Raw genomic sequence first — 19,646 nt, 5'->3', positions numbered from 1 at the left:
GCTTGGTTTGGTCATACTATGTTCTTCCTGATGAGACTTTTGGGCTTCTGTGCACCCTGTAGCTGTGGTCCCTCAAGGCTCTGGTTTCCCACTCAAGGCACTACCTCAAATGCAGAGCTCACCAACCTTAAAAACTGAAAAGCCGCGACAACACCCTTTCAGAGACCAGGTTCATGACAGTGGACCACAATTCCAACAGGTATCGGAAAGTCAGACCGAGACCCTAGGGGTCACCATTTGCGATCTGGTAGTATCTCACTATGCCAGGACTTCAATAATGTCACGTCCTCCTTACTCCCTCGCTATGTACCCTTTCCTCATTCCTGCTGGGAAGAAGGACTCCGCGGGAGAGCAAGTGCACCAGGCTTACCTCTCGGAGCTGCTGCACGCCTCCAAAAATCCGCATCACACCGTCAATCTCCTGCTCCAGGCGCCGGGCCCAGTGCTGCATCCTGCAATCCAGAGGAGAAAGAGACGTCAGGAGGACCTGCTGGAGCTGCAGCTGCAACAGCCAATTCCTGGCCACCCAGGGGGACCAGGACAGCTACTCACTCAACTCAATTTTCACCAGATGAGGGAACAGACACAGGAACCAGAGTGAGCCTGTGATTTTTCCCTTTGAAGTCTGGCCTGGTGGCCTAGGCTTTCCTTGCTTTGACTGGCAGCCAGGGAGGGGAGGAAAGGGCATTGTGGATTAGCCAAGGGAGTTAAGCAGGTTGGAAGAAGCCTGCGGGGAGACTATTGTTCACTGTAAAGACAAGTCCTTAGATGTGGCTGTTCTAAGCCACACGAGGACACCAGGGAGGACAGAGACAAGGCAGGTGAAGTTTGAGGAAAGGGAGGGGACACTGCTGTCACCTCCAACCCACTATGTAAACAGGAGGAGGTAGAGGTAACCTGCCTCTTGGGCCTCACCCGAGCAGAAGACAGAGCACTTCCAACTCAGAGGGTCCTTGCCTTTCTAGTTCCCTGGTAGGAGATGCTCATCAGAGACCCAAGGCTGGATGTCTACTGTGAGCCCACCCAGGGTTTCAGTACAAATCATCCGGTCCCTTTCTGGAGGTCTGGCAAGCACAGGCTCTGAACTGCAGGCCTGGACAGGCCTTCTGTACGCTGGTACCACCACAGGACCATTTAAAACCATCTCTGTCTCTCTCAGCTTCCTCTTCTGGAATGTGGAGATAATTTAGGGCCGTCTCTTAGAGTGGCACAAGAAAACCTAAGACCATGGGAAGATGGCCAAGGATGCTGTAACGGAGTCTCTATAAGTGGACAAGATGAGCAGGTGTCTGTGTGAGCTCAGCTTTACGCCCATCTTAGCATGCTGGAGCCCCATATGGGACCCACCACAGAGACATAAAGGAGCCATGGGTTCACAGGCCACAGTAGACTAGGATGATGTCAGAAAAGTTGCAACTGTCCCCAGTACCCTCATCAGGACCAACAGCATCCCCTAAGGTCACCTAGGGCCAGGGCTCTCTTCTGGCTCCTTGTCCCACACTCCTCCTCAGGCCTGTGCTGGGGGGTTGGGCTCATGCCATTGTGTGTGCCCCGGTCGGTTGGCATGGGAACTCAGAGCAGGAGGCGGGCAGATCACTAATTGCAATTTGCCAAGCTGAATGTCAGGACCGTGATGGAAAAAAAAAAAAAATCAACATCAAAAGAAAGAGGTATTAGCTTCAGCTTGTTGTGGGCTGAGCCACAGCCTGACTCCCCAGCTCTGTTCCCTACCATAGAGGAAAATCTAACCTCAAGTGGTGTAGAGGACAGGCTGTAAGCTCAGCTGCCAGCCCGGGAGAGAAAGGTACCAGAGAACATCAGCAACTCAGCCTGACCCCCCTCCGTCTTCCAGCACTGATATTCTGGCCTTGGTGGTACTTGGACAATGTGGCAGGTGGCTCTTTTGTAATCCTGAGACTACAGACTCTTGGGGGCTAATAACGGAACAGAGTCTCACACCGTCCTATATCTGGACAGGACGGGCAGGGTCAAGGACCCAGCTTCAAAAAGATCCATTAGCCCTGCCCTGACCCTAAACCTGACCTCGTCCATTCATTGGTTTAGGACACAAAATCCCCATCATAATCCTTCCTGCATGAATCTCCAGAAGGGCGCCCACTACGCACAAAGCACAGCTCTCTGGCTTTGATCTTCGCAGAGGCAAACAAGGCCCCCAAATCCCAGACGAGGAAGCTGAGACCCTATCCAAAGTCATTCATCTAGGAAGGGGTGGGCACCGGACTTGTTACAGTCTTCTGGAGTCTCAGGAAATGACACGCGGGAGCCAACCATGTTCGGCTCTTTCCAATTCAGCACATCAGCTTCAGTGCTTGAAATCGGCTGCAGTGGGGACACTTCCACCACAGGAATAGGCAAAGGCCAGAGATCACTGCCCCACTCCCACCCCAGCGGCACTTGGAGACGCATTCTGAAATTCTTTGAGAATTTCTTACGATGTATTCTGGTCATATTTACCCCTCCACCTCCTCTCATATCTATCCCTACCTCCCAACTTTATGACATTTATTTGTTTGTTTGTTTAATTTTAGGCAGGGTCTTGCTATGCAACTCTAGCTAGCCTGGAACTTTCTATGTAGACCAGACTGGTCCTGACGCACCTGCTTCTACTTCCTGAGCAGAGAGATTAAAGTTGTGTTCCACCAGCCTGGCCCCTCTTTTCCTGTCTTTCTTTTATTCACTAATTTATATATAACCCAGTGAGTCTCATTTGTGCCGCCCATATCCTCAGGGGTGTGGGGCCGTCCTACCTGGGATCACGCCTTTCAAGAAAACCAATTCTCCCTTCCCTAAGAGCCAACCATTGCTTGTGGCTTTTCTCAAACTGACCACATTTACCAATTCACCAATGATTCCACCTGGGTATGGACTCCTTGCTAGTAAGCAGATCGGCCCTTGTTTCCAGAATCTCACAGAAAAGTAAAAGACAATTAATTGGAAGAGCAGGCATGGGTGCCAAGTTTTTACTTTGCTTAGACGACACATCATTTATATAATCACCATCATTTCGTGTAAAAAGGCTATTTCAACACCAAAATAATTTATAGAAGAACCAAATCAAATTCCTCCATAAGGCATGCATATATGCTCCCTCTTTCTGAGTCTCTCCCACCGTACTCTCTGGGGTTCAGGAGTAGCTCTGGTCCTTCATGTGGTATGGTATCTTGGGCCTCAGAGGCAGATTGTAGCTCTAGCTTTCTGCCTATCCATGCAATGCTAAGGAAAACAAGTTACTCTGATTCTTCACCCAAACCAAGCCAAATTAGGAAGGCAATATCTGTGTCCGGGAGCTAAAAGGGACCTGACAGATAATCCATCTCATTGTCACAGAGATATGACTTTGTGGGTTCTAGGGTTTGGCCAGTGGCCAGTGCTAGCTGGGACGGAGGCTGATACACAATACTGAGGAGCCTGATGAAGTGAGCATGCTTGAAGCATTCCTGTCCTGAGGCCAGAAAAACCACACGCTAAGCCAAGTTCAACCGGGACAGAGGCATAGCCGGGCTTAATCCCACAGAGAGGCATGGGGTCTCTGGGAGATACACGAGAATCCATAGTCTCACCGCTCAAAGGTAATTGGATCACATCCTGCCCGTGTTCCTGTGGACTTAAGACTGATGAGTCCATGCCCATGCCCCCTGGCTGGATAGTGGTGCTCACAGGTCACACTCCAACAAAGAGCGCCCCAGATCCTGGGGATTTTCCATCCTCTTCCGATGAACTGACACTGCTTATCTCTAAGAGCTTGTAAGTGCCAAATTAGCAGGCTGGTGAGGCTGAGGGAGGAGGCCTGAGGCTGCAGCACTTCATGACCAGTGTGAGCCAGAGAGGATGGCGACTGTGTCTCGTCCTCCCAGGTGCCTGATCTGGGGGGAAGTAAAGGCACCGCAGCCCTTCCTTAAGGATAAGAAAACCAAAAAGACATCTGGTGAGCTGGGGACAGGGACATACACTTAAAAAGAAACCAGCTCCATTGGGTCCACCTGTCCCTCCTTCCAGGACAAGGCAGCTCCTGAGGAGTCTCGGGGAGACAAGGATACTGTCAGCTGTGCAGTCTTGGAGAGCTCCATCCCCTTGGAGTCTCAGCCTTCCCACCTGTCAACAAGGATAATGATAATTGTCTAAATACTGTAATGGGGGAGGGGGCCGGGGATAGAATCCAGTCGGCCCACTGTGTTTGACGAGCCTCGTTTCAACCGGGTGTGGTGGAGCATGCTTGCAATTGCAGAGCTCAGGAGGTGGAAGCATGAGGATCAGAAGTTCAAGACCAGGCTAGAACACACCTACAGGGCCCCTTGATAAGCAGTAATCATACGAGACAGTCTCCTAAGAGCTAGACATCCATACAGTATAGCCTTTATTCTCAAGATCTAAGGGCCCACTGAGGGCATGGTGGAGCATAAAGGGAGAGTGTGGTGTGGCAGGTTGACTCAGCTCATTAGGAAAGAAGCTGCTACGTAGAGCTGTGGACCTCAGGCCTCGGTATCTAGAACCAAGAGGAGGGAGGAGGAGGAAGAAGGGAGGGAGGGAAGGGGGTGTCCCCACCAGGCAAGAGAGCAAAGTCAACCACATGTGAGGTGAAGAGCTGGTGCCGAGAAGCCTTTTAGTAAACAGAGCCATCCAGAAGCCCACTGGAAGGCTGGGACGTTCCAGTTCCAACCTCAGTGGGGGCATCCAGCTCAGGGGCCAGCTGCAAACGCTCACCCTGAGGAGAGGGGAGGAGAGAGGAGGGCACGGAGGAGGAGAGGAGGCAGGGAAGGGACAGGGGAAACAGAGAAAGAGCCCGTGTGCAGATGCAGCAAGCATAGATTAAACTGTTGTTGGTTGTTAATTTTATATGTGAAGTTGTTGATCAGAATGTGATTTAATTGTACAGTATAATCCAGGCTTTTGGAATAAATTATGCAGAAAACTCATCTATAATTAAACAAATCAAAAAACCAGAGACAGGTGACACTGCAGGTTCACCCTCAGAGGGCATGGACAGCGTGGGCAGCTTGGACCCCGCAGAGGGACCAGAAAGGAAGGAGGGAGGGGACTTCGCTCAAAAGCAGACACAGGCCCAGAAGAGGCCAAGGCGTGCTGGGGAGTAAGGGACTCAGAATCTTGAGTTTGCCTCTGCAGGCCTTTCTCACCACACTTGGAGTTATTTTCCCCCCATCAAAACCCCACTGTCCCCGCCATGCAGCCTGTTTCACCAGGGGCTTCAACTGAGCAGAACAGCCATCATTCGGAAGGGCGAGGGGTGTGCGCTGTGGGTGGAACAGCATGTGGAGCAGTGGAGCAGGAAGGCAGGTGCTAGGACCCGCTCAGCTGGAGCAGGCAACGGTGTGAGGGAGCAGCCACAGCTGAAGCTTCTGACTGCCAAGGGCACAGTGAACCAAGCTTGGCACTGGTAGAGGCCCCAGGTCTCTTGCTTCTCTCGTGACAGGCTGGCCAATTATTCTCCCAGCTTTGGGGGAGGCAACGATTTAAAATAAAATGCTATTCAATTATTCTGATTATATTTCAATTGGCCTGCCACCTCCACCTCATCTCCTTCACGGGCTTCTGGAAGAGAGAAAGACAGGGCAAGCCCGAGAGCAGGAGATGGGAAAACGGACTGAAGATTCCTGAAGAGCCCCAGCCTGGCTAAGCTGGCCTGGGGAAGATAAGCTGGTGGCAATCAGGGAGTCTGTGACTCCGTGATGGCCATGAGGGATAGACTTTCCTCAGTGGCATTCAGAGCTCTAATAGCAGCTATGAGTCCTGTCCCCTCTCCCAGGCTGTATCCCTACTACAGGTGGCAGAAAACTCAAGGCTGTCCTCAAGAATGATGGCATCCTCAGGGCCACCTCCCTGGGGCACCCTTCCACTGGTGTGCAGATGTTCGGCTGTACCCTAATGCTTAGGTCCAACCCTTGCTTTTCTAACTCTTCAGCCAGATGTGTGCTCCCAGGTTTTCCCATCTGGAAAATGAAGAATAAGCCAAATGTCCTGTTCATCTCCCAGGCCCAAAGAGAAGGCAAGTGGAAGTTTGCCTCATGCAAGGCTCTCTAACAAGGACAGCTATCCCACATACTCATGTATCTACCTATGCCGGGCTTTCCAGCTGCAGGGCCATCTTCCCGCCTTCTAGCCGCCCTCAGACGGGCCTCCAGGAAGGCTACACCCTCCCTGTGTCCTGTTTCTGAAAGCCCCAGGGAAGAGAAGGTACTGCTGGCCCCACTGCACTCTTCCTTCTACTGGGCTGCTGCAGTTTTCAAAGTTCAGCACTGGAGGGGGCCCCACCCCAATCTGGTCAGTCTCTTGTGGATAACAAAGCTGGCAGAGGGCAACAGGCCAATCAAAGTGGCTAGTTCTCCAGAAGCCAGGTGGACGAAGCCATCGAAGACGGTTAAGACCAGAGATGTGGCACCGGCTTCACACAGCACGTGCCACGGTGGGAACGAGGCCAGAACAAGAAGGGAGGAGCATGCGTGCTGGGCTGATCACGGTGGCATAAGACTTCCCGGCTTACACCCTCACCCTCGCCCCAAATTCACAAGCAGATAAACTGAGGTACAAGGCTCAAAGGAGAACTAGGCACCATCAATCTATTTGTGACTCAAGGGGACCTTTAGAGTGAGGAACGCAAAGTCCCCCAAGGCCCTCCCCTAGCTGGTGCAGTCCATTTGTCACTGGAGACTCACAGACCCTGGGACGTTGGCGGAGGCCAGTGCCGCTGACGCTTGAATTAGTACAAATCCACCGCTTTGTCAACTCATCTACGGTGTCTTGGGACCCTGCCCAAATACTGCTTCTTAATGAGGTTATTAATTATGGGGCTGTCCCTTCCTCTTCTTTGCTGAAAAAGAACTTTTCCTTCTAATTGGTGCTTGGCTGGGAGGCAGCAAACGTGTACCCTGACCCTACCCCCACCCTTCCCCAGACTAATAGTCTTTCGGCTTTAATTAGGGCACTGGGTCCACCCAATATTTACTCATAACAGCCTGCTGGGGGTTGGTGGGAGGGGCAAAGGAGCAAGGGATGGAGCCAGGGAGTCTCCTCACTCAGGGCCAGGAGAGTCCAGGTGGCCCACTTGGCCCAGAGAGACATGGAGAAGAGCCAGGGTCACAGAGCAAATGACCACAACACCGTCTCTCACCACCAATATTAAGGAAGCTGGTCCACAAGCAGGAAGAAGTGTGAAAGTAGGGTAAGACTTTAGTTAGGGACAGGGGAACCAAGAAAGATCTCCCAGTGGCTGTTAGGGATGTGCTGAAGGTCTAGTTAGGGATGGTGTAGAAGGTCTATCTGAGTCTCACTTCTACTTCCCCAGGTGTAGGTCTAATCCTCTCTTTCAGGGCTCCATGGGGTTTTCTATGAGACCCCTAAGGTGAATTGCTCTAGCATCCAGGGGAGCAAATTCTACACAGTAGCTGTGACACTCGTGGGAGAGGGGCTGGAGAAGGCAGATGGCCCAGAGGAGAATGAAGGTTTGCAGCAGGGAAGAAAACAGGGGTGCAGGGGAGTGAGGAAGCACTGGTTAGGGGCCCTGGCTCTGACAGAGGACAGGCCAAGGGGATAGCCCGGTGGGTAGAGAACCAGGGGCTATCTTTTTCCAACCTTCTCCATATACCAGGTCATTCTCTATGAACCGCATGCAAATTTCAGTTTTCCTAATCAAGCAGGGTTGCCCTAAGCCCCCCAGACCATTTGAGGATTCAGGTATCAAGAGGTGCGATGCAGTCCTTTCTGTCAGGGGTCTCCCAGGGACTCTGTTCCATTATCTTAATTAACCTCCACAGCAGCCAGACCCCTGTCCCCAATCCTTGGGGGGGGGGGGGCAGGACACCAGTCTTCAGTGTCCAGGTGCTGGTGTGATATAGCCACTTGGTCATCTAGCAAGTCTCTGAGTGTGTATGAAGATGTGACCCTGACTTTTGCCTCTGGGGCCACTCCCCAGCCCTCAGCGTCTTACCTCTGCTGATGGTCACCCCCTCCGTTTAGGCCAAAGTTTTGGGGGTGACTGGGAACCTATTTCCTCTCACACCCACATCTAACCTGTTGTGCAAGCCCTACCAGCTCTCCCTTCACAATGTCCCCTTCCCATCTCCACCAACCACCTTTCTGCCTCCACCCCCCAGTCCCCACCTCTGGTCTGGCCTGGGGATCATCCTCTCCCCTGGACTGGCAGCAGCTAGCTCGCTGGTTGGCAGCTTTTGCCTTGGCGTCTCACCTCCCCAGTTTCTTGATCACACATAGCCAGGGATCACACATATGTGTTCCTCCTGTCTGTAGCAAGCTTGGTTCCTGGCCCTGGAGGAGAAGCCAAAGCTCACTGGCAGCCACCACATATATCCCCCATGGCTGGACACAGCCTTGAGCTCACAGTACATGTCTTAAAACACGCGGCTCCCTCAGCCTAGAACATTCTTCCTCGATAGCACACAGTCCTCTCCCGGCCTCCAGACCTCTCTCCCTACACACCGCCAGCTCAGTGAAGCCCACCTTCATTCCATCTTAAAACGCAATCTCTCCCCTAGCAGCAACTGGTCTCCATTCCTCCTGGCTGGTCAGTGCTTTCACTAGCCATTTTCTCCTCTGCAGATGCTTCTGCCTTGGGCTGTGAGCCCTGAGGGTAGCCGTTCCAGATCTCTGGCCTGGAGAAACAGGTCCTTGACTGAGCAAATACACTTCCCCTGAGACCAGCTGACCTCCCAGCTGACCTGCTGTAGCCTGTGAGAGGCCAGCTCTACGCACTCACAGATGAAGCTGCCTCAGAACTAGCCCAGGAGGCCCTCCCTTCCCCTGGCTCCTCTCTGTATGAATTATTAAGGCTCATTTATGATGGGCCTGCCCAGGCCTGTGGCTTCCCTGCATAATTCATGGCTATCTCAGAAGGGTGGTGCGCTGGCACGGACACTTCTTCCAGGAAGCGAGAAGAAAAGTGCAGAGAAGTAGCCCAGACAGAAACAGTCCTCCACCCTGTGACCCCACCCCTAGTGAAGGCCATTCCGTGCCTTCAGCGACCCGATGGTCCAAGGTGCTCTTATGTCCATTTGGGTTCTGGTGCCCTAAATCAACATGTATTGGCTTTGTGCAAGCATACATACTCTCCTATCTGTGCCTCAGTTTCCCATCTGCAGACTGATAAGTTTGGGCCACACACATGGTTTTCAAGAACCCTGGCAGCGGGCCCTTTTATGCTCCAGCTAAATTCTATGTGGAGCCCCAGCATCTTGTTTAGAGCCGTGTGTGCTTTAGTTTTCCTGCACTGTGCTGAGGGGTCCTGATCTGTGTGTGACTTATAGCCCATTGCACAAAGGTAGGGTCCTTTCCTGAGGTCCTGGGAAAAGCCAGCCACTTCCCTGGTAGCTGTGACTCATGACTGCCAGCACCCACATGTCATTATCTGTAAAGTTCCCAGTCCCAAGCTGGGACTTGACCACGGGCAGGAACAACCTAGGGAGTAACTGAGACTTCGGGACAGAGCAAAGGGCTCCAGCCATGGTTACTGGGGGTCAGCTATCTGTCACAGGCTTCCCAGGCCTACAGCTACCTGCAACAGGCACCAAAACCCCGTCTGCGGGTGTGTTCCCTACTGTCAGGCCCTATTCACACCCATTTCACAAACTGGTAAGCTGAGGTCCCTCAAATTGGCTCCTAGGAGGTAGCCATATGGGCACCGCCCTGTGTGCTTAGCCAGGTGCCGTGATGGGGTAGCCTAGCTGGCCTGGAAGGTACAGAACAGGTCTGAGACACCTGTAAAGGTCACTGGATGAGCCAGGGACGACACATGCGTGACACCGTCCCATCCCTGCCCCACCCAGGAGCTCAAGCCTCCCTAGGGGTGTCAGGACAGACCCTCCCCACACATTCCACCAGCCACTCTGGTCAGAGCCTGTGATTCACCCGTCCCCATCTCCCCTCCTGCATGTTCTTCCCCTCCCCCAGTATGAGTCAATTCCTCACTGAGCTACAAATAGCCGTCCTCTGCTTGTCCTCGCCGTGGTTTCACGCCTTGAGGAGGACAGAGACCCCCATCAAGATCCGTCACTTCTCCTCAGTTCCTAGGTCCCCTGAAGGCCTCAAGTACAGAGGGAAACCCAGGCCAAGGCTTCAGAGGCCAGTCTATCAAGGACATCTCTGTGTTCTAGATGTATGCCTCCTTTATCCGGCCCAGTCACCTCTGCCAGAAAGCCCTCCTGGATTTTCCTGACACACACACACACACACACACACACACACACACGTACCACCACCACCACCACCAACAACAACAACCTACAAGTCCACAGTCCTAACCATATTTTGACAAGCCTCACCTTACGTAGAGACTGTAGTCTGGGTCCATAACCACCTTCCATGTGGAGCATAGTTTAGAGTTTAGCCAAGAAGTCTTGTGGAAACATCTGGGGACAGATGTCTTCCCAAACTGGTACCAGGTCGGACCCCTTCCCCTCTGCCGTGGGAGAGAGGCTTCGCCCTCAGCAAACACCCAGACACCCAGGAAACCGGGGTGTAAAGCACCCACTGTGTGCTAAGTATTCTCTGTGATTGCTACCAAGATAAACAGCCAGGTGCATGCCAACTCATGCCCACTTCCCAGACATGGACTCTGAGGCCTGGAGAGCTGGGCTCAACTCACCCAAGAATGTACAGCCAGTTGGTACAACCGGATTTGAACCTGGTAAAGTCTGGCCTCAGAGTCCTGGTCTTGCCCTGGGACTACAGACCTCTTTCTACCTTCAAGGTGGTTTTCAATAGCCAAAATGAGGGAAGAGGAGCAGCTAAAGGCTGTCCTTCCCTGACTGCGTCTTCCACCCTACAGTAGAGACTTTTGTCCCCTCAGGCTAAGCCAGAACTGAGCATAATGAAGAAGCCGGTCCTCATATCCCAGAGGATGTACGGGGTTATGGAGTGAGCGTTGTCTCTGCAGGGTAGAGCTTCCCCTACAGCACCTCCAAATCCACAGACGGATCCCCATGCGGGTAGGAGCAGAAGACCCACCTCCTCTGGACTTGCTTCCTTTTAGGCGGCTTCTCTGAGTCAAGCCACAGGCCTTGCTGCAGACCACTGGAGACTTGGAAGTGAGCTCTGTGTGAGCCTCCCTCTGAGACCCGCCTCGATGGTGCACACCCGCAAGGAGGAAGGGGCTTCACACAGGTCCCCCCTCCTCTGGCATCCCCAGAGGAGTGACCAGGCAGAGAGGAATCACTTTGCTTGATGAACCCATGCTGTCCCTCAGGGTTGACTCAAGGACAGGCAAGCAGGTGAACCGGCAGAACTCAAAACTGGCCAAATACTTCGAAGGTGTCTCCGCCCTTCTGCAGAGTCCTGACTCGCAGTTTCACGCTTCATTCACCATTAATCCATGCGTCCGGATGGTTAGTGAGCACCTGCCACGGGTGCAAGGGAGGGACTCCATGGTTAGCAATGCAGGCCTGCCCTTGGGAGCTTGGAATCTAAGCAAGGCAGGAAGACTTCTGACCATGATGGGATGGGAAGAGGCCCTGAAAGCCCTGGTGGTTGCTTAGGAGTCTGACCATAGCCCGGGTCAGGTTGGGAGGACAGTATATGCACAGGGCATGGCCTTGCAGAGCTGGGAGTGATCTCTGCCCAGTGATGCGCCATCGGTACCCACCCGCCCTTCATGGCACCAAAGCAGGCTGCTCCCACACGGAAGCCTAAGAAGCCCAACCCTCACGTACATGCTGGCTGACAAGGGTTGGAGGCTCCCAACAATGAGGTCTTAGGACAATGGACATAAGCAGAGGGTAGTAAATGCAGAACCTACTCAATTCCTGATACCCAATGTAGACAGGTGATAGCTTAGCCAGGACCCCTCTCCAGCCCCTCTCTCAGTCCACTCTATACCATGAAGCTAGGACCTCTGAGTCAGGAAGAAAGAGCAGGCTGGCAGGTAAGGACACCATGTCTTGAGAGTTGACTTCATTTCTCCTTTCAATCACCCCACAGAACACGAACCTGTGCCCATCACAAATGGGCCCCACTGTTGACCCAGCTGGCCCATGCATTTCAACATTGCAGCTTATACTCTATAACTTGTCACCTTATTCCTGAGGTGGGGGCTGTAGGTACTGACTGAGGCTCCGTCCAGGTGGCAGAATCTAGATTCAAATTTGGTGCATACTTGAGGATGACCTTGAAATTCAGAGGCTCCTGTCTCTATACCCACAGGGCTGGAGTTGCAAGCCTGTGCCTCTATGCCTAGTTTGCATGGTGCTGGGACTCGAACTCAAGACCTTGTACATACTAGACAAGCGCTCTACCAACTGAGCTACATTCCAAGCCTAGAGTACTATTATTCTCTACACTCTTTACCCTGCTGCCCCTCTTACTGACAGAAGGCATTTTCTGGTATGTTTTCCCTTACTTTCTGGTACTCAGTGTGAATCCCCTCTGTAGGGATCTAGAGGTGTATCAAGAAGGGGCCTCATGGGCTGCCCAGAGGATCCACTTCCAATGGCACTTCCAGGGTGGTGGCCAGGCACAGAAGAGCTATATGTCATTCAAACCTCAGCGGTTGAGAACAGGGTTAAATGACTGGACCAAAAAAAAAAAAAAAAAAAAAAAAAAAAAAAAAAAAAAAAAAAAAAAAAAAAAGAAGAAGAAGAAGAAAGAAAAAATCCAATCCCCCTTTAAAGATGATATAAAACTGAATAATTGGAACTCCATAACTTAAGAGGCTGCCACTGTGATTTGTTAGCTCCTTTCTGCCCCAGCTCTTGCCCATGCTTCAGATTTTCTAGCATGTAGTAGGTATATATACCAAAGAAAACAAAAATCACAGCTACAGGTCCCTCCAGATGGGTACGTGGAGTCTCCACCCTTCCTCAGTGTAGAGTAATGGCCCCATCCGTACGCCACCAGTCTGGAAATCACCTGTGAAATATATTTCTCCCGGCACTAGCTCAGGAGCCATGTAAATCACTCAATTTAATGGCCTCTGGGATTGTTCCCTGCCACCCACTTCCCAGAAGCTCTGTGCTCAGAAACCAGGACTGTGGGGCAACAGGCTGGCTGGCCCCAGTCACATGGTCTGGCTTTTAGGAACTGCCCCAAAGGGGCAGCAGTGTCTAAGAGCAAGGGAAGAGAGATGGACCGGCCTGTCAGGGGCTTCAGCATGAGTCATGCACGAGGTACACCTCAGATTCTACTCTTTTTTTTTTTTTTTTTTGAGACAGGGTTTCTCTGTGTAGCAGAGGCTGTCCTGGAACTCACTCTGTAGACCAGGCTGCAGATTCTACTCTTGCTTTCTGCCTGCCCCACAACAAATCTTCAGGGAAAGGAAGGTCCATGTGATTTCCCAGAGCCTCTACAACCTCAGCTGACAAAGGTCCAGGGCCACTGGAATGGCCAGGGACAATAGATGGCCTAGAGTATGATGTCTCCACATCCCCTGGATATCCCATGATGCACTGACCGTTCAGGGGTACCCCTTGTTCAGCTATGCTTACGTGTCTTCTTCACTGTCCATCTTCCCCACAGACTGTGAGCTCCGGAGAGCAGGGACCCAGTTAGCTCAACACACAATGAAGGGCTTCAGTGGGAAAGGCAGTTGGGAGGTGAATCTAGAAAGACAGGCAGTCCGTGTGTTCATCAGGACAGATGGGGTTTGGGCAAGCATCACTGCAGAGGATCTGTGCCCAGCACCCCCAGAAATGCAGAGAGATTTGGGGACAGCATGACCTGTTACCATGGTTAGGGAATGTCCTTGGAGCCAGCTCACCACCACCCCCCCACCCTTGCCAAGCAGAAGGGCATTTACTTTCCAATTTCTCCTCAGGCCACAGTACTTTACCTTGGCTCACCTGAAGGGCTCTAGAAAAATCCTGGTTCTGGTTTGGGAAGGAAACTCAGTTGGCAAGGCATTTGCCTAGCATGCATGAGGCCCTGTGTTCAGTCCCCAGCACCACAGCAGCCTGGTGTCCTGGTGCATGCCTGTAATCCCAGCACTTGGAGGTAGAGAAGCAGGAGGATTTTTAGTTCAAGGTCATTCTTAGCTACATAGTGAATCTGAAGCCTGCAGCCGGCCTGGGCTACCTTGTCTCTAAACAAACAAAAAAAGGGAACGACCTTGCTAATGCCCTCTCCCCACATTAAAGGCTACTGCGCCTTTTCACCCTCTGAGCAGCCACTGCAACAACTATCACTGAGAGATGTGGGGCTCAGGGCACAAACTGTACTACCAGCAGCCAAAACAGGCCTATAGGAGGCCCCATCCCAAACCCTGGATAAACTTGCTCCAGTTTTCACAGGCATGACTAGTTTGCCCCTGGGACCACCCATGCAGTAGCACCCATGAGCTACTTGCTTTGCAAACATTTATTGAGCACTTGAGAGGTAGGATGCAGGAGCTGAAGGCAGTGGCCCTGAGCACGCAGCCTTGATGGTCACACATGGGAAGAGGGGGGTTCTGAAGTACCCTGGACTGTCATGACCCTCACAGGGACATGTGATTCCTTGCCAGGCACTACGAAACATGCAGACATTAGCTGGACCACAGGTGGGCTTACTTCGGGCTGGTTGGACTCTCTAATGTCCTTCTCACCTCTGCACATCTTCACAGTAGGTGGAAGGTGGTGCCTGGTACCCTAGTGGGCAGAGACTCTCTCCTGTGTTACCCCCGGACCTGTGTCTTCTAGAAGCAGACTCCTGGACTGTAGGCACCCTGAACATCAGCTTACAGGGCAGGATACAGATGACAGACATGCAGATGAAGAGCATCTTCACCTGGGGCATGATTACTGCTTTGGAGGGGCCTGGAGCCCTGAGGCTGGGGGGGGGGGAAGCCAGCCGCAGTCAGCTGGGTGAGGCTAAAGTGGTCCAGGAGAAAAGGGGTGGAGGGGACTCCCGAGATGCTCCTACACAAGTGCTGGGCCTGTCTGAGCAGGGTCCGGTTTAAGGAATTGGGTTGCTGCCTCACACCCTGCACGCCTCCTTGCCTGCCTGATGCTGGGTGCAACCTGGAGCAGAGGGGACTAGAGAAAGGTAGAGATGGAGGTGGGTAATTAGGAGTGAGCCTTGACAGCTCTTCCCCTCCACTCCATGTGCACACGGTGCCACCAACTCCTAGCAGGTGTCAGGAATAGGTGTGGATCACGGGAGGACTCACGGCTGTGCCCAGCAGAGATCGGTCTTTCCCTCTCTGGACCCCAAGCAGCTCCGGAGAACCATACCCTCATGTGACAGGTGGGGGGGGGCGATAACCTTAAGGCCGCCCACACCCAGGATCCAGGAAGAACGCAAGGGCTAGTGCAATGAAGAGCCTAGCAAGAAACAGGAAAGCGGGCATCAGCCCAAAGGAACACAGCTGGTCAGAGGGTATTATTCATCAGGAGAGCCAATCTATGATACCCCAGGCTTTTCCCAGTGCCCAGGCACAAATACAGTCCCTCTACAGACACAGGTATAACCCGTCCTGCAGCTGCCCTCCCCCTTAAAGGAGGGCAGTCTGATAGGCAGTACCCAGTGAAGCCTGGGTCTTCCCCGTGGTCATGGCCATGGCTTACTTAGGGCAGCTCATTTAGGCAGGCCAGCTGCTTGGCTCTACAGCAGCAGCATATGCCTCTCTGCTGTGATAATACCCAGCAGCTTCCTGCTGCCCAGAATGGCCTGTCCTTACCTTGACAGAGAAACACAAATGGTCTGAATGACCTCCAGGCCACGACTGGCCAACATCAACTGGTAAAACATCTTGATGGGTTGGGGTCTAGCTATGCCTCAACTGCTGGAAGGTTCAAGCATCATCATCTCTTAGTAGGGCTCTGTTTCTCCATCTACGCAGGAGTTAAAGAGGACAAGCTGGCCCAATAAATGCCACTGACCCATGGCTATACCACAGGTGAGGGCGGGGTTGTCCTACTGGGTCCTTCAATCTCTGAGATGCCTCCATCTCTAGGGCTGCTCTCATTAGAGAGGGTCAGCCCTTGCAGATGCCCATGAGTGATGACACAACATGGGTGTTCTGGTGACACCCCAAAGGTCCTGCAGCTAGCAGTTGCCTGGGGTGTCTGAGTGCTTGGGTCCGGAGTGCAGAAAGGGAACCCCAACCCACCCTTTGCTATCTGTGAGACGATAGCATCACTTAGCCTTGCTGAGAACCCGGTTCTCTTGTGTGCGAAACCCGGTGTATGTGAACCGGCCACATTGGACAGTATGTATGAAACACGCGACCAGGGCCCGGCTCTCAGAAACCGATGTTGTGGATAAAATAACCACTTTCTTGCTTTCTTGACTACATCTCCTTTCATCTCGTCTTTTCTCCACCTCTCCTGCTTTCTTAGCACCTCCCCGCACCTCTCGCCTAAGCCTGTAGCAGCCACGATCTCCCTATCTTCCATCACGCCAGCCTCCTTGCGAACAGAACCCAAGTCTGTCTGCACATCTCCTCCTCCAGCCCCAAGGTGACCCCATCCTCAGCTCAAGGGTAAAGCCTGATTAGCCTGAACCAATCACAGAGTGCCTTCTCTACTGCCAGTGATTGGTTTAGAGTGGGCATGTGACCCAGTGCTAGCCAATGAGGTGTAAGGGAAAGTAGGCTGGGGTCTTCTAGGCAAGGTTTCCTCTTCTCTTAAGAGAAACTCGGAGGCAGTATCTCCTGTTCTATACATAAAGTCTGGGTCTGACATGATGCCTGGAGCTGTGGCAGCCATCTTGTTGCCATTAGGGAAGCTGACCAAAGATAGCCAGCCGTAGCCAAAGCAAGGCCAGCCAGGCAGAGCCCAAGGGGAGGACTCAGTTCTCATTGACAGCCCAATTTAGCAACCTTGTCAGAGGAGGCAAGGCCTAGCCACAGGAGAACACCTCATCTAGGGGTTGCCAAGGTGAACACAGATGTAGCGTTGTTTCCTCATCTCCATCACCAAATACATACGTTCCTCAGACTCAGAGTCCAAGGTAGTGACAATCAGTACAATCCCCTCCCTTCCACGGGCCCCATAAAGTAGCCTGCTACTGGCGCGCTACTGGTGTAGGGTTCTAGGAGAGACACACAAGGTGTGGGGAGCAGAAGGGCATCGTCCAGGAAGGGTCCTCACCCCAGCACTGCCATCCAGAAGACCAACTGCCATGGTTACAGAAACCCCACAAGTAGAGATGTCTAGGTGACAGCCCGGAGTCAGGGAGTCCGGGGGGGGGGGCTTCTAGGACCTGCTCTACCTAGCTGGAGAACAGGCATTCCAGGGCTAGTGGCAGCCTTGGCAAAGAATTGAATTCCAGACTGAGCAGCCGACTTCTGGAGTGTAGGTCACTACTGATCCTCATAAGGGGACACTGCAGCATGGGGAGGAGGGGTCCCAGGAAAGAAGGGGCACCCACGTGGCCCCTGCTCACAGAGAAGACAGGGAAAGGATCTCTATGAAGGCTCTGGCAGCTCCTTCACGTTTCTAATAACTGAAGTTGGGGGCAGGGCCAGAGTGGGGTGCCTGGTTGTTTGTTTGTTGGAGCTGATGGCAGCAACTGAGCCTGACCTTTAAGGCTTCAAATGCAGCATTTCAGGCAGCGCCAGCGGGAGAACGCAGCTGCGGAAGGAAGTTATCAGGGCTGAAATGCCAAGTCAGGCTGGAAACTCGAGGTAGAGCAGGGGCTTCTACCTGTCGGTGGCACACGCCCGTCCCTCAGTGCCCACCCTCCTGCCTTGTGGCAAAAACGTCCTTCCCAAGGAGATCCAGGAGGCTTAGGTGACCCTGAAACCACACAGGGACATTGGCGTCAAGTCCTTGCCTCCCCTGCTCCGCTCCCCTCAAACCAAATTAGGAATTGGAGGATCACACCACAAAGGCCCTCTACTGAAGCGCACCCAAGGAGAGCTGGTTGGTTGCCACTGCTCCCTCACCCCAGGCCACAGATATGGCTATTTAAGACAAATGACCGCATGTCCCAGTGTGCAGATGGCCACATAGGGGATCATCCTTCAAGCTCTATGCGCTGAGACTGAACCCACAACATAAATGTGTGTCTGAAGGCTCTCTCCCTCTCCTTGGGCCTCAGTTTTCCTCAGACCGGGGGGCATCTCGTTCTCCTGCAGCTTTGGTGGCTGTGACCCTCCTAAGTCCAGGATGTATGCAAAGCCCACAGTGCCCAGCCGGTTTCACCCAGGTTCCTTGCCCCTTCAAAGAGGCCCCTGCCCCACAAGGCTCCGGGCCATTGTAGGCACCTTTGCCCTTCCTTACAGAAACCCCTTCTCAAGTTGTACAGAATCTTGGGCCATCTCACCTCCCAACATACAAACTTTGAGAACACTAATAAAGTTAAATTTACAGTTCTTTCAGACATCAGGACCATTGAGTCAGGAGCCTGGTTAGCCTCAAAGGCCAGTGCCCTGATGTAGGGTACCAGGACAGCCAATTTCACAAAGATTCAGCACATAAAAAAAGGCATCCTTGAATCTCACTAGAGACACTCTGAATAGAGCACACAGGTTCAAGTCTAGATTCTGAATGGCGACTGCTGACCACCTGGACATCTTGCATCGGGGAGGGACCCGGAACCTGCTACAGACGCCCCTTGCCTTATCAGTGTGCAAATGAGAAATGTGCAGAGAGGGAAACCCACCGGCCTAAGGTCACACAGCAAAAGGTCTTCCAAATTGCCAGGACCCTGCCCTTCTCCACGTGACCCCTACAAACTTTCTCCATGCAGGGGCTACTTGCAAAGCCGCTTCACTTCTCAAAGGCCGCGTAGAGCGCCTCTGAGTTCCGAGTCCTCCAGTGAATCTGAATACCATTCGGCTCGCAGAAATTTGAATTACAAGGACGCAGCCTCTGTGTGTTTTCTTTGCAGACTGTCATCCTGCCAGTTGGTAGATGATCAAACTTTCCAGCTCAGCCTTAGCTCAGGCTGTTCCTGACATAAAAGTTTGCAAAACACGGGTCTTCACAAGCAGGGGGCTTTGTTTCTCTCTGCCAGCGTTCGCCCACCAAGTTCTGGCATTCACATCAAAGGCAGGTACAGGAGGTGGGCACGGCAAGCACATTCTGGCTGCAGAGATAAACTGCCATGTGCCTGCACAACACACACACACACACACACACACACACACACAGGCATGAGTTCATATGTGCCTGTGTGCATACACCTGCGCCTGTGCACATATACAAACACCTATACATATGCACACCTACACACGTGCATACAAATACCATGCTAGCACAAATACACCTAAGCACACACCTACTCACAGGCACACAAGTAGACGTGTAAACAAGTATGATAGACAGACAATACATTTCAAAGGCATACATGAACACATAGATATAAGCAATCCTACCTACAAGCTTACGTATACACTCAGGCCAAAGTAAGGGCCCTCCCTGTACAACAGGAAAACCCCAGAAACCATAACTGGGCCCAGGTCCTTATAGGATCTGACTGAAGACTGGATGCTATAGGTAAGGGGTCAGGTGCACTCAGGACAGGCACAGTCATATTTGCATACCCTCCTAGATCCAGGGCCTGGAAGTAGGTCTATCCCTCATGATCCCTGCCATCCCTACTCAACGAAGTAGCACAGTGACCTCAAAACCTAGAGAAGCCTAGTAAGTACCCAAGGTCATGAACTACTGGAGGGAGCACTCTCAAGGTCATGAACTACTGGAGGGAGCACTCTCAAGGTCATGAACTACTGGAGGGAGCACTCT

The 19,646-nt window shown here is 52.5% G+C and overlaps 1 protein-coding gene across 2 annotated transcripts in view; it reads right to left on the bottom strand.

Annotated features, from left to right (window-relative positions):
* Positions 1 to 19,646, bottom strand: part of Cacna2d2 (calcium voltage-gated channel auxiliary subunit alpha2delta 2) — a 128,725-nt gene that overhangs the window by 102,282 nt on the left and 6,797 nt on the right. For both annotated transcript variants that reach the window (XM_021205994.1, XM_021205995.1), the window contains exon 2: positions 371 to 452. In XM_021205994.1, coding sequence (XP_021061653.1) covers positions 371 to 452 — 82 coding nt within the window. The remainder of the gene's footprint in view (positions 1 to 370; positions 453 to 19,646) is intronic.

This window comes from Mus pahari, chromosome 10 (assembly GCF_900095145.1).
Source record: "Mus pahari chromosome 10, PAHARI_EIJ_v1.1, whole genome shotgun sequence".
Classification (NCBI taxonomy): Eukaryota; Metazoa; Chordata; class Mammalia; order Rodentia; family Muridae; genus Mus; species Mus pahari.
The sequence above is the reverse complement of the archived record's forward strand: the minus strand, read 5'-3'. Positions and strand labels throughout refer to the sequence as shown.